Genomic DNA, 12,333 nt, shown 5'->3' on the forward strand with positions numbered 1-12,333 from the left:
GGATGCGGGAGGCGAGCCGGGGGTGCGGGGCGGTGCGCAGGGATGCGGGATGCCGCCCAGGGATGCGGATGATGCCCGGGGATGCGGGATGCCGCCCAGGGATGCGGGATGCCGCCCAGGGATGCGGATGATGCCCAGGGATGCGGGATGCCGCCCAGGGATGCGGGATGCCGCCCAGGGATGCAGATGCCGCCCAGGGATGCGGGATGCCGCCCAGGGATGAAGGATGACGCCCAGGGATGTAGGATACCGCCCAGGGATGCGGGACGATGCCCAGGGATGCGGGATGCCGCCCAGGGATGCGGATGCCGCCCGGGGATGCGGGATACCGCCCAGGGATGCGGGATGCCGCCCAGGGATGCGGGATGATGCCCAGGGATGCGGATGCCGCCCGGGGATGCGGGATACCGCCCAGGGATGCGGGATGCCACCCAGGGATGCAGGATATCGCCCAGGGACGCGGGATGATGCCCAGGGATGCGGATGCTGCCCAGGGATCCGGGATATCGCCCAGGGACGCGGGATGCTGCCCAGGGATGCGGATGCCGCCTGGGGACGCGGTGCGCGACGCGAGCCGGTGCCGGCGGCCGCCGCTCGCTGCTGCCCGGTGCTCCAGTGACCGGCGGCGCCGCCGCAGCCCCGGTACCAGGCGGGGGAGGCCGCCCCCCCCGCACACGCCCCCCCCCCCCCCGTTAAGGTGGAGCCGCCCGCGGCCCTTAAGGTGGACGGAGATGGGGATGGGGGTGGGGGAGCCGAGCCCCCCTCCCCGGGCGGGTCTGTCCCTCCCCCCTGGTGCCCCCCCCCCAAGCAAGGGCAGCCCCAGCCCTGCCAATTGCCCCCCCCCGACTGCTGATTCATCAAGGGGGGGGCAGGGACCAGGGCGCCTGGGACCGTCTGGGCCGTTTCAATTGGGTGGGGGGGCCAGGACGCCTGGGCCCCTGTCTCAATTTGCGGGGGGGGGGGGGCAGGACGCCTGGGTCCCGTGGGGGGGGACGGACGGAGGCCCCCAGCCCCACGCGGGGAGGGGGCCGGGACGCGGCCCGAGCGCTGCAGCCTCAAGGGCACCAACCCCGGCCTGGACAAAGGGCCGCCCCCCCCGCCCCCCCCGGGCAGGCCGCGGGCTCCCCTCCCCCCGCAGCGCGGGGCCCAGGAGTCCTGACTCACCCCCCCGCCCCCCCCGCCGCGTCCTGCGGGCACCAGCGGGGGGGGGGGGAGCTGAGGCCGGGCGCACTCGTGTCCTTGGTGGCCAGTCCGGGCGCGGGGGGGGGACAGGGCCTGACTGCAGCCCCCTCCCCCTCCCCCGGGGTGTCCCAACCTGAGGGGGGGGGTCTCTCCCCCCCCCCCGGGGGCTCTCACCGGGGTCACCCTCCAGTGCCCCCCCACCGTGCCCCCCCCCCCGGTGGTGCATTCACCCCCCCCCCGGTGCATTGTCCCCCCCAGTGCATTCATGTCCCCCCCCCGTTCGGTGCATTGACTCCCCCGGTGCATTCGTGTCCCCCCCATCCTCACCCCCCGGTGCACTGACACTCCCAGTGCATTCGCGTCCGTGACCCCCCCGGTGCATTGACCCCCCCGGTGCACTGACCCCCCCCCCAGTGCATTCGTGTCACCCCCCGGTGTATTGACCCCCCCCTCCTCCCCTGGTGCATCGACCCCCCCCCCGGTTTATTCGCCCCCTTACATGCCCCCCCCGCCCCATCCCGGTCCGCCCCCCCGCACCGCTCCCGCACTCCATCTCCCGGCGTCCCCCGCGCCCGCAGATCTCGCGAGAAGAGGCGAGAGCCGCCCCTCCCCTCCCCGCCGCCACCGCCCGGCCCGACCCGGACCCGGTCCCGGCCTCGATCCCGGTCCTGGTCCCGGTCCCGGTCCCGGTGCCGGCCATGGCCGACCCCAAGTACGCCGACCTGCCCGGCATCGTGAGTGCGGGCCGAACCGGGCCGGGCCGGGCCGGGGGGCGGCGGGGGTCGCGGCGCTGGGCGCAGATTCGGGGCGTTTGGGGCAAATTGGGGGCGTTTGCGGCAAATTCGGGGCGTTTGCGGCAAATTCGGGGCTTTTTGGGCGGGGCTGAGGAGGGATCGGGGCCCCTGGGGGCGGATCGGGGTTGTCTGGGGGAGATCGGGGGCCCCGGGGGGGCCCTGGGGGTGCCGGGGGGTTTTGGGGGCGTTTGGGGCAGATCGGGGGGTCTGAGGGGATCGGGGGGGGCGGCCCGGGGGGGGGGGTCGGGGGCCCTGGCCGGGGATGGGGGTAACTGGGGGGGGTCAGGGGTGTTTGGGGATGTCCGGGGGGGTTGGAGGTGCCCGTTGTGGGGGGGGGCGGTTGGGATGCCCTTGGGGGGGCAAATAGGGAATAACTGAGGGGGGTCGGGGGTATTTGGGGGGGGTCGGGGACACCTGAGGCGGTAACGGGGGTGCGGGGGACACGGGGGGTGTTCGGGGTGTCCACGGCAGCACCCGGGGGGTTCTGGGGACACGGGGGGTGTTCGGGTGTCCATAGGGGGACACGGGGGGTGTTTGGGGTGGCCATGGGGGGACACGGGGGGTTCTGGGGACACGGGGGGTGTTCGGGGGTGCGGGGGACACGGGGGGTGTTCGGGGGTTCTGGGGACACGGGGGGTGTTCGCGGTGTCCACGGCAGCACCGGGGGTGCGGGGGGTCCTTGGGGCCGTTCCCGGTGCCGGCGGGGCCAGGCGGCCCCCGGTGCCATCGGAGCCGCGTGCGGCCAGGCCCGGAACGAGCCGGACGTCTACGAGACCAGCGACCTGCCCGAGGACGACCAGGCCGAGTTCGACGCGGTAAGGACCGGCACCGGGTCCTGGCCCCCAGCACGGCACCGGGTCCCCCAGCACGGCACCGGGTCCCCCGGCACGGCACCGGGTCCCCCATGGCTGTGCGTGTCCCCCATTGTGGTGCCACCTCCTGCGTCACAGCACCGTGTCCCCCATCACAGTATTGTGTCCCCCGTCATGGCACCGTGTCACCTGTCACAATATTGTGTCCCCTGTCACAGCACCAGGTCCCCTGTCACGGCACCGTGTCCCCTGTCACACTGTCGTGTCCCCTGTCGCGGTGCCACCTCCTGCGTCACCCCCTGCAGTTCTGGGGGACAAGAAGTGGCCTCCGGGCTGTGTCCCCAGGGCCGGGCTCCAGGGGGGTGACCGCCCCCTTTCCCGTCGGATTTGCCCGGAGATGTGGGGCTGGCCGGGGGGGGGGGGGACACGGGGCGGCCTCGGCGGGATCAATCCCATAAAAACAGCCCAAGTCGCAGCAGGATCCGTCGGAGCAGCCCTGGATGATCCCTGGTGCTCACACGGGCGCTCGGATCCTCCTGGGCCCTGCAGATCCCTGTGGATCCAGCTGAGATCCCTGTGGATCCACCTGGGTCCTGCAGATCCCTATGGATCCAGCTCAGATCCCTGCGGATCTGCCTGGGTCCTGCAGATCCCTGTGGATCCAGCTGAGATCCCAGAGGATCCATCTCAGATCCCTGAGGATCCAGCTGGGCCCTGCAGATCCCTGTGGATCCATCTCAGATCCCTGCGGATCCGCCTGGGCCCTGCAGATCCCTGTGGATCCATCTCAGATCCCTGTGGATCCAGCTGAGATCCCTGCGGATCCGCCTGGGCCCTGCAGATCCCTGTGGATCCAGCTCAGATCCCTGCGGATCCGCCTGGACCCCGCAGATCCCTGTGGATCCAGCTCAGATCCCTACGGATCCGCCTGGGCCCTGCAGATCCCTATGGATCCATCTCAGATCCCTGCGGACCCAGCTGAGATCCCAGAGGATCCATCTCAGATCCCTGTGGATCCATCTCAGATCCCTGCGGATCCGCCTGGGCCCTGCAGATCCCTGTGGATCCATCTCAGATCCCTGTGGATCCAGCTGAGATCCCCTTGGATCCGCCTGGGCCCTGCAGATCCCTGTGGATCCATCTCAGATCCCTGTGGATCCGCCTGGGCCCTGCAGATCCGTGTGGATCCAGCTCAGATCCCTGTGGATCCATCTCAGATCCCTGCAGATCCCCACGGATCCCTGCGGATCCCCTTCCCCGTGGGGGGTCGCGACGCTCCCTGCCCTTCGCGGCGCCAGGGCCGGGGGGACCCCCGGGATGGGTGAAATCCCAACGGCTCCCGCAGACGCAGCCCCGGGATCGGCTCCGTGCGGCCCCGGATGCTGCTCCGGGGAGCGGGGGGGGGCGGGGCTGGGGGCAGTTCCCGGGGGCTCCGGACGCTCCCGGTGGCTCCGGATGCTCCTGGGGCTCCAGATGCTCCGGACGCTCCGGTGGCTCCAGTGGCTCCCGGTGGCTCCGGACGCTCCGGTGGCTCCCGGTGGCTCCGGATGCTCCGGTGGCTCCCGGTGGCTCCGGCCGCTCCGGGGCGGCCGCGCGGGACTCACTGCGTTTTCCCCGCTCTCGCCCCGCTGCTCCCCTCCCCGCCTGGACACTAGTTTGCACAAGTAAGCGCCGCGCCGCCGCGCTCGCTGCGTCCGCACCCGCATCCGCATCCCGCATCCTGCATCCACATCCTGCATCCGTGTCCTGCATCCCACATCCCGCATCCTGCACCCGCATCCTGCATCCGCATCCTGCATCTGCATCCTGCATCCGCATCCCGCATCCGCATCCCGCACCCGCATCCTGCATCCGTGTCCTGCATCTGCATCCCGCATCCGCATCCCGCATCCGCATCCTGCACCCGCATCCTGCATCCACATCCACATCCCGCATCCTGCACCCGCATCCCACATCCGCATCCCGCACCCGCATCCTGCATCCGCATCCCGCATCCGCATCCCGCATCCGCATCCTGCACCCGCATCCTGCATCCACATCCGCATCCTGCATCCGCATCCTGCACCCGCATCCTGCATCCACATCCGCATCCTGCATCCGCATCCTGCACCCGCATCCTGCATCCATGTCCTGCATCCCACATCCCGCATCCGCATCCCGCACCCGCATCCTGCATCCGCATCCTGCATCCCTCATCCTGCATCCCACATCCCACATCAGCATCCCACATCCTGCATCCACATCCTGCATCCTGCATCCTGCATCCGCATCCTGCATCCCGCATCCACACCCCGCATCTGCATCCACATCCTGCATCCTGCATCCCCATCCCGCATTTGCACCCTGCATCCTGCATCCGCACCCCACATCCCGCACCCTGCATTTGCATCCCGCATCCCACATCCACCCCACATCCCACATCCACCCCACATCCCGCATCCTGCATTTGCCTTGCACCGTGTCCCGCATGCACCAGCCCGGCTGGCTCCTGCAGCCGGAGCCCCCCCGGGATTCCTGGACCCTCGGGGTGTTCCCGGAGCCCCCCCGGGATTCCCAGGCCCGCGGTGGTCCCGGGAGCCGCGTCCCGCCCGTCCCGTCGCTCCCCCCGCGCTATTCCCGGTCCCGGCGCCGCGTCCCCCCCTGACCGCGTTTTGTCTCTCTCTCGCCCCGACCCTGCCGTGACCTTCCCGTGACCTTCCCGTGACCTTCCCACGTCCGGCACCGCAAGGAGCTGGTAAGAGCCCCCCCCGCCCCCATCCGCACCGGAATCCCGCGGGAAGGGGCGGAGCAGCCGCGGGATTCCCGCCCCCCCCCAGCGCGGGGACATCACGGGGGACACGGTGACGTCACGGGTGATGCGGTGACGTGGCAGGGGACACGGTGACGTCGCGGGGGACGTGGGTGACGTCACGGGGGACGTGGTGATGTCGTGGTACCACGGTGACGTCACGGGTGCCGCGGTGGCGTCATGGGGGACGCGGTGACATCGCGGTGCCGCAGTGACATCGCGGGGGACGTGGTGACGTCGTGGGGGATGCGATGACATCGCGGTGATGCGGTGATGTTGCGGGTGCCGTGGTGACATCATGAGTGCCACGGGGATGTTGTGGGGGACATGGGGACATCGCGGGTGCTGCGGTGACGTCACGGTGACGTTGTGGTGACGTTGTGGGTGCTGTGGTGGTGTCACGGGACACAGGGACGTCGCGGTGCTGCGGTGACATCACGGTGACATTGCGGGTGCCGCGGTGGCGTTGCGGGGGACACGGGGATGTCGCGGTGACGCAGTGATGTCGTGGGGGACGCGGTGGCGTCGTGGGTGCCACGGTGACGTCGAGGTGTCGCGGTGACATCGCGGTGACGTTGCGGGTGCCGTGGTGATGTTGAGGTGCCATGGTGACGTCGCGGTGACGTCGCGGTGCCGTGGGGGACACGGTGACGTCACGGGTGCTGCGATGACGTCGCGGTGCCATCACAGTGCCGTGGGGGACGCGGGGACGTCGCGGTGCCGCGGTGACATCGCGGTGACGTCACAGTGATGTTGCGGGTGCCGCGGTGATGTCGCGGGGGACACGGGGACGTCGCGGTGCCGTCGCGGGGGACGCGGTGCCGTCGCGGCGCCGCCGCGGTGCCGTGGGGGACGCGGGGACGTCGTGGTGCCGCGGTGACATCGCAGTGACGTTGCGGTGCCGCGGTGACGTCGCGGTGATGTTGCAGGGGACATGGGGACATCGCGGTGCCGTCTCGGGGGACGCGGGGATGTCACGGTGCCGCGGTGATGTCGCGGGGGACGCGGGGACGTCGCGGTGCCGTCGCGGGGGACGCGGGGACGTCGCGGTGCTGCCGCGGTGCCCTGGCGACGCCGGCGTCGTTGCAGGAGGAGCTGAGCAGCGCCAGCGTGGAGCACCTCATCGTCAACCCCAACGCCGCCTACGACAAGTTCAAGGACAAGCGCGTGGGCACCAAGGGCCTGGGTGAGCCGGGGGGGCCGTGGGGACACCCCTGTCACCGGGGGGTGACGGCAGCGCCGACCCCCCCTCCCTGCCCGCAGATTTCTCGGACCGCATCGGCAAGAGCAAGCGCACGGGTTATGAGTCGGGAGAGTACGAGCTGGTGAGCGCGGCGCCACCACGGCGGGGCTGGGGACACGGGGACGTCCCCGCGCAGTGCCACAGCGGGGTTGGGGACACGGGGACGTCCCCATGGATTGGGGACACGGGGACGTCACCGCATGGCACCGTGGTGGCGTTGGGGACACGGGGACGTCCCCACGGGTTGGGGACACGTGGATGGCCCCGCGCGGCACCGTGGTGGCGTTGGGGACACGGGGACGTCCCCACGGGTTGGGGACACGGGGACGTCCCCGCGTGGTGCCGCGGCGGGGTTGGGGACACGGGGACATCCCCGCAGGTTGGGGACACGGGGACGTCCCCGCGCAGCAGTGGCGTTGGGGACACAGGGACATCCCCGCGGGTTGGGGACATGGGGACGTCCCCGCGCGGCACCGCGGTGGCGTTGGGGACACGGGGATGTCCCCGCGGGTTGGGGACACGGGGATGTCCCCACGCGGCGCCGCGGCGGGGTTGGGGACATGGGGATGTCCCCGCGGGTTGGGGACACGGGGACGTCCCCGCGCGGCGCTGTGGTGGCGTTGGGGACACGGGGACGGCTCCCGCAGCTCGGCGAGGGGACGGGCGCCAAGGAGACCCCGCAGCAGCGGTACCGGCGGCTGCTGCACGAGGTGCAGGAGCTGGCGGGGGACGTGGAGCGCCTGCAGGTGAGTCCTGGTGCCACCGGTGCCACCGCCCGCGGGGACGGGGACGGTGCCGGTGACCCCCGTCCCCACAGGGCGCCGTGGCCGACGCGGCCGCCGAGGAGCAGCTCACGCCGGTGGCCCTGGCCAGGCAGGTGGCCGCCCTGAAGCAGCAGCTGCTCTCGAGCCACCTGGAGAAGCTGCTGGGGCCCGAGGCCACCGTGAACCTGGCCGACCCCGACGGCGCCCTGGCCAAGTGAGCGGGGACACGGGGGGGACAAGGGGGGGACGAGGAGGGGACACGGAGGGGACACGGAGGGGACAAGGGGGGGACATGGAGGGGACACGGAGGGGACGCGGAGGGGACAAGGGGGGGACATGGAGGGGACGAGGAGGGGACACGGAGGGGACAAGGAGGGGATGTGGCAGGGACAGCGACGTCCCCCTGGTGACAGGGGTGACGGTGGTGCCCGCCATGTGTCCCCCCCGTGTGTCCCCAACATGTGTCCCCTCTGTGTCCCCTCCGTGTCCCCACCGTGTGTCCCCCCCGTGTCCCCTCCATGTCCCCTCTGTGTCCCCACTGCGTGTACCCTGTGTCCCCTCCACGTGTCCCCCCGTCCCCTCTGTGTGTCCCCTCCATGTCCCTTCCATGTCCCCCTGTGTCCCCCCATGTGCCCTCTGTGTCCCCTCCATGTCCCCCCCGTGTCCCCTCTGTGTCCCCACCGCGTGTCCCCTCCATGTCCCCTCCATGTCCCCCCCGTGTCCCCCCTGTGTCCCCCCCGTGCCCCCTCCACGTGTCCCCCCCGTGTCCCCTCCATGTCCCCCCGTGTCCCCCCCGTGCCCCCCCGTGTACCCCCCTGTGTCCCCTCCCATGTCCCCTCCACGTGTCCCCCCTGTGTCCCCCCGGTGTCTCCTCCATGTCCCCCCGTGTCCCCCCATGTCCCCCCCGTGTCCCCTCCATGTCCCCCCGTGCCCCCCCCCGGCCCCCCCGTCCCCGCGCGCAGGCGGCTGCTGCTGCAGCTGGAGGCGGCCAAGAGCGGCCGCGCGGGCGGCACTCGGAGCCCGGCCGCGGCGCCCGGCCCCGGCGGCGCCGTCACCTATGAGCTGCACGCGCGGCCGGAGCAGGAGCGCTTCGCGCAGGCCGCCAAGGTGAGCGGCACCGCGGGGGGACGGCGGGGACACGGCGGGGGGGGGGACACGGCGGGGACGGGGGACACGGCGGGGGGGGGACACGGCGGGGGGGGGGACACGGCGGGGGGGGACACGGCGAGGCAGGGACACAGCAGGGGGACACGGCGGGGGGGACACGGCGGGGGGGACCCGCCTGTCACCCCCCACCAACCCCGCGTGCCATCCCGGCAGGTCGCGGAGCTGGAGAAGCGGCTGGCGGAGCTGGAGGCCACCGTGCGCTGCGAGGGGGACGGCCAGGTGCGGCCCGGCCCCCCCGCGGCGTCACCGACCCCCCCCACGGCGTCACCAACCCCCAGGGTGTCACCGACCCCCCGCGGCGTCACCGACCCCCCCCACGGCGTTACCAACCCCCACGGCGTCACCAACCCCCCGCGGTGTCACCACCCCCTCGTGGTGTCACCACCCTCCTGCGGTGTCACCAACCCCTGCTGCAGTGTCACCAACCCCCCATGGTGTCACCAACCCCCCACAGTGTCACCACCCCCTCCCACGGCATCACAACACCCCCCGCGGCGTCACTGTCACACCCCCCCCCAGCCCCGTCCTGACCCCCCCAGTTCTGTCCCACCCCCCCCCAGCCCCATCCTGCCCCCCCCAGCACCATTCGGAACCTCCCCGCTCCACTCGAGCCCCCCCATGACATCCTGCCCCCCCCCCCAAACACTGTCCTGCCCCCCCGGCCCCATCCTGTCCCCCCCAGGGCCATCCTGTCCCCCCCCGTCCCCCCCGTCCCCCCCGGTCCCCGCTGACGCCGTCTCTCCGCAGAACCCGCTGGCCGTGGGGCTCAAGGGCTCCAGCCTCATGGTGAGTGGGGCCGGGGGGGGGACACACACAGGGCCCCCCCCGGGTGCCCCCCCTCACCGCCCCCCCGCAGGACACCGTGGAGCTGCTGCAGGCCAAGGTGGGCGCCCTGGACGTGGCCGTGCTGGACCAGGTGGAGGCCCGGCTGCAGGTGAGGGGGGGCGCGGGGGGGGGGTCAGCCCCCCGGTCCACCGCATCCCATCCCATCCCATCCCGTTCTGAACCATCCCATCCCACCCCGTCCCACCCCGTCCCATCCCATCCCGTCCCGTCCCATCCCATCCCATCCCATCCCGCCCCGTCCCACCCCGTCCCATCCCATCCCATCCCGTCCCATCCCATCCCATCCCGTCTCATCCCATCCCGTCTCATCCCATCCCGTCTCATCCCATTCCGTCTCATCCCATTCCGTCTCATCCCATCCCGTCCCATCCCATCCCGTCCCATCCCATTCCGTCCCATCCCATCCCGTCCTATCCCATCCCGTCCCGTCCCGTCCCGTCCTGTCCCGTCCCGTCCCATCCCGTCCCGTCCCGTCCCATCCCGTCCCGTCCCATCCCATCCTGCCCCATCCTGCCCCATCCCGTCCCATCCCGTCCCGTCCCATCCCATCCCATCCCGCCCCATCCCATCACATCCCATCCCGTCCCGTCCCATCCCGTCCCGTCCCATCCCATCCCGTCCCGTCCCGTCCCGTCGCATCCCATCCCATCTCATCCCATCCTGCCCCATCCCATCCCATCCCATCCCATCCTGCCCTGCCCCATCCCATCCCATCCCATCCCATCCCATCCCATCCTGTCTCATCCCATCCCGTCCCTTTCCGTCCCGCAGAGCGTCCTGGGGAAGGTGAACGAGATCGCCAAGCACAAGGCGGCCGTGGAGGACGCCGACACGCAGAGCAAGGTGGGCACCGGGGACACCGGGGGGTTTGGGGGACACCGAGGGACACCAGGGGACACCAGGGGACACCAGGGGACACCAGGCCCCCCGTCCGCGCTCCCCAGGTGCAGCAGCTCTACGACACGGTGCAGCGCTGGGGGGCCACGGCCGGCAGCCTCCCCGCACTGGTGCAGAGACTGGTGGCCCTGAGGGAGCTGCACGAGCAGGGTGAGACCGCGGGGACGGCGCGGGGACGGCGCGGGGACGGGGGGGACGGCCAGGGGACGGGGGGGACAGAGGGGACGGCACGGGGACGGCCAGGGGACAGTGGGGACGGGGGGGACGGCCAGGGGATGGGAGGAGAGTGGGGACAGCGAGGACACCATGGGGACAGCGGGGACATCGTGGTGATGGTGGGACAGCAGGGAACAGTGAGGGGATAGCGGGGACACTGTGGGGACAGTGGAGACGTCATGGGGATGGAGGGACAGTGAGGGGACAGTGAAGGGACAGCAGGGACATCATGGGGACAGCAGGGATAGCGGTGACAGTGGGGCGATAGCAGGAATGGCGTGGGGACGGAGGGGCAGCGGGAGCACTATGGGGACAGAGGGGACACCGTGGGGCTGGAGGGGCCGGAGGGGACGCCAATGAGGGGACATGGTGGCGCCGTGGGGCCGGAGGGGACACCATGGGGCCAGAGGGGATGCCGTGGGGCCGGAGGGGACACCGTGGGGACACTGTGGGGACGCCATGGGGACACTGTGGGGCCGGAGGGGACGCGGCGGTGCCGTGGGGACACCAATGAGGGGACGCGGCGGTGCCGTGGGGATGGAGGGGACACCATGGGGACACCGTGGGGACACCGTGGGGACACCATGGGGACACTGTGGGGCCGGAGGGGACGTGGCGGTGCCGTGGGGACGGAGGGGACATCGTGGGGACACCGTGGGGACACCGCGGGGCTGGAGGGGACACCGTGGGGACACCGATGAGGGGACGCGGCGGTGCCGTGGGGATGGAGAGGACACCATGGGGCCAGAGGGGACACTGTGGGGACGGAGGGGACACCGCGGGGACGGAGGGGACGCGGCGGTGCCGTGGGGATGGAGGGGACACCGTGGGGACACCGTGGGGACACCATGGGGACACTGTGGGGCCGGAGGGGACGCGGCGGTGCCGTGGGGACACCGATGAGGGGACGCGGCGGTGCCCCCCCCGCAGCGCTGCAGTTCGGGCAGCTCCTGGCGCACCTGGACGCGACGCAGGCGGCCATGGCCGGGGCGCTGCGGGACAACGCGGCGCTGCTGGCGCAGGTGGGTGGCACCGCGGGGGGGCGGGGGGGTTGGGGTGCCCCCCCCAGCCCGCTCACCCCCCCGCGCCCCCCCAGGTGCAGAAGACCATGCAGGACAACGTGGCCGTGGTGGAGGGCAACTTCGCCGCCATCGACGCCCGCATCCGGCAGCTGGCGCAGTGACCCCCCCGGGACCCCCCCCGGGACCCCCCCGGCACCGGGAACCTCCCGGGACCCCCAGGACCGGCCCCGGACATCAGGACCCCCCCCTCGTGCACCAGGACCCCCCCCAAGGACCCCCCTGGACACCAGGACCCCCCTGGGGATCCCAGGCACCGGGACCCCCCCATGCACCAGGACCCCCCCCCAGGACCCCCTGGGGCACCAGGACCCCCCCAGGACCCCCCCGGGACCGGGAACGTCCTGGGACCCCCCCCCAGGTACTGGGACCTCCCAGGCACCAGGACCCCCCCCCGGGGCACCGGGACCCCCCACCCTGGGCAAACAGCCCTTGGTGCAGCCCCCCCCCCCACCAGCTATCGCCCCCCCCAGCCCTGCCCCCGCTCGGGGGGGGGTGAAGGGCCCCCCCCACAATCTGCCCCCCCCCCCCGCTTTACCCCCTTG

The 12,333-nt window shown here is 72.2% G+C and overlaps 1 protein-coding gene across 1 annotated transcript; it reads left to right on the top strand.

The window, feature by feature from the left end:
- The first annotated feature begins 1,815 nt into the window (after positions 1 to 1,815).
- On the top strand, positions 1,816 to 11,928 carry LOC148591942 (dynactin subunit 2-like). The gene is made up of 14 exons (XM_088536415.1): positions 1,816 to 1,916; positions 2,723 to 2,791; positions 6,666 to 6,762; positions 6,840 to 6,901; positions 7,467 to 7,565; positions 7,637 to 7,797; positions 8,546 to 8,690; positions 8,904 to 8,969; positions 9,498 to 9,536; positions 9,607 to 9,684; positions 10,368 to 10,439; positions 10,541 to 10,643; positions 11,640 to 11,731; positions 11,806 to 11,928. The coding sequence occupies exons 1-14, from the start codon at positions 1,881 to 1,883 to the stop codon at positions 11,890 to 11,892; spliced, it is 1,206 nt and encodes a 401-aa protein (XP_088392541.1). The 5' UTR covers positions 1,816 to 1,880; the 3' UTR covers positions 11,893 to 11,928.
- Positions 11,929 to 12,333: the final 405 nt, after the last annotated feature.

Source organism: Tinamus guttatus, unplaced genomic scaffold (assembly GCF_059628265.1).
Source record: "Tinamus guttatus ecotype Peru unplaced genomic scaffold, ASM5962826v1 Tinamus_guttatus_pri_ptg000665l, whole genome shotgun sequence".
NCBI lineage: Eukaryota > Metazoa > Chordata > Aves > Tinamiformes > Tinamidae > Tinamus > Tinamus guttatus.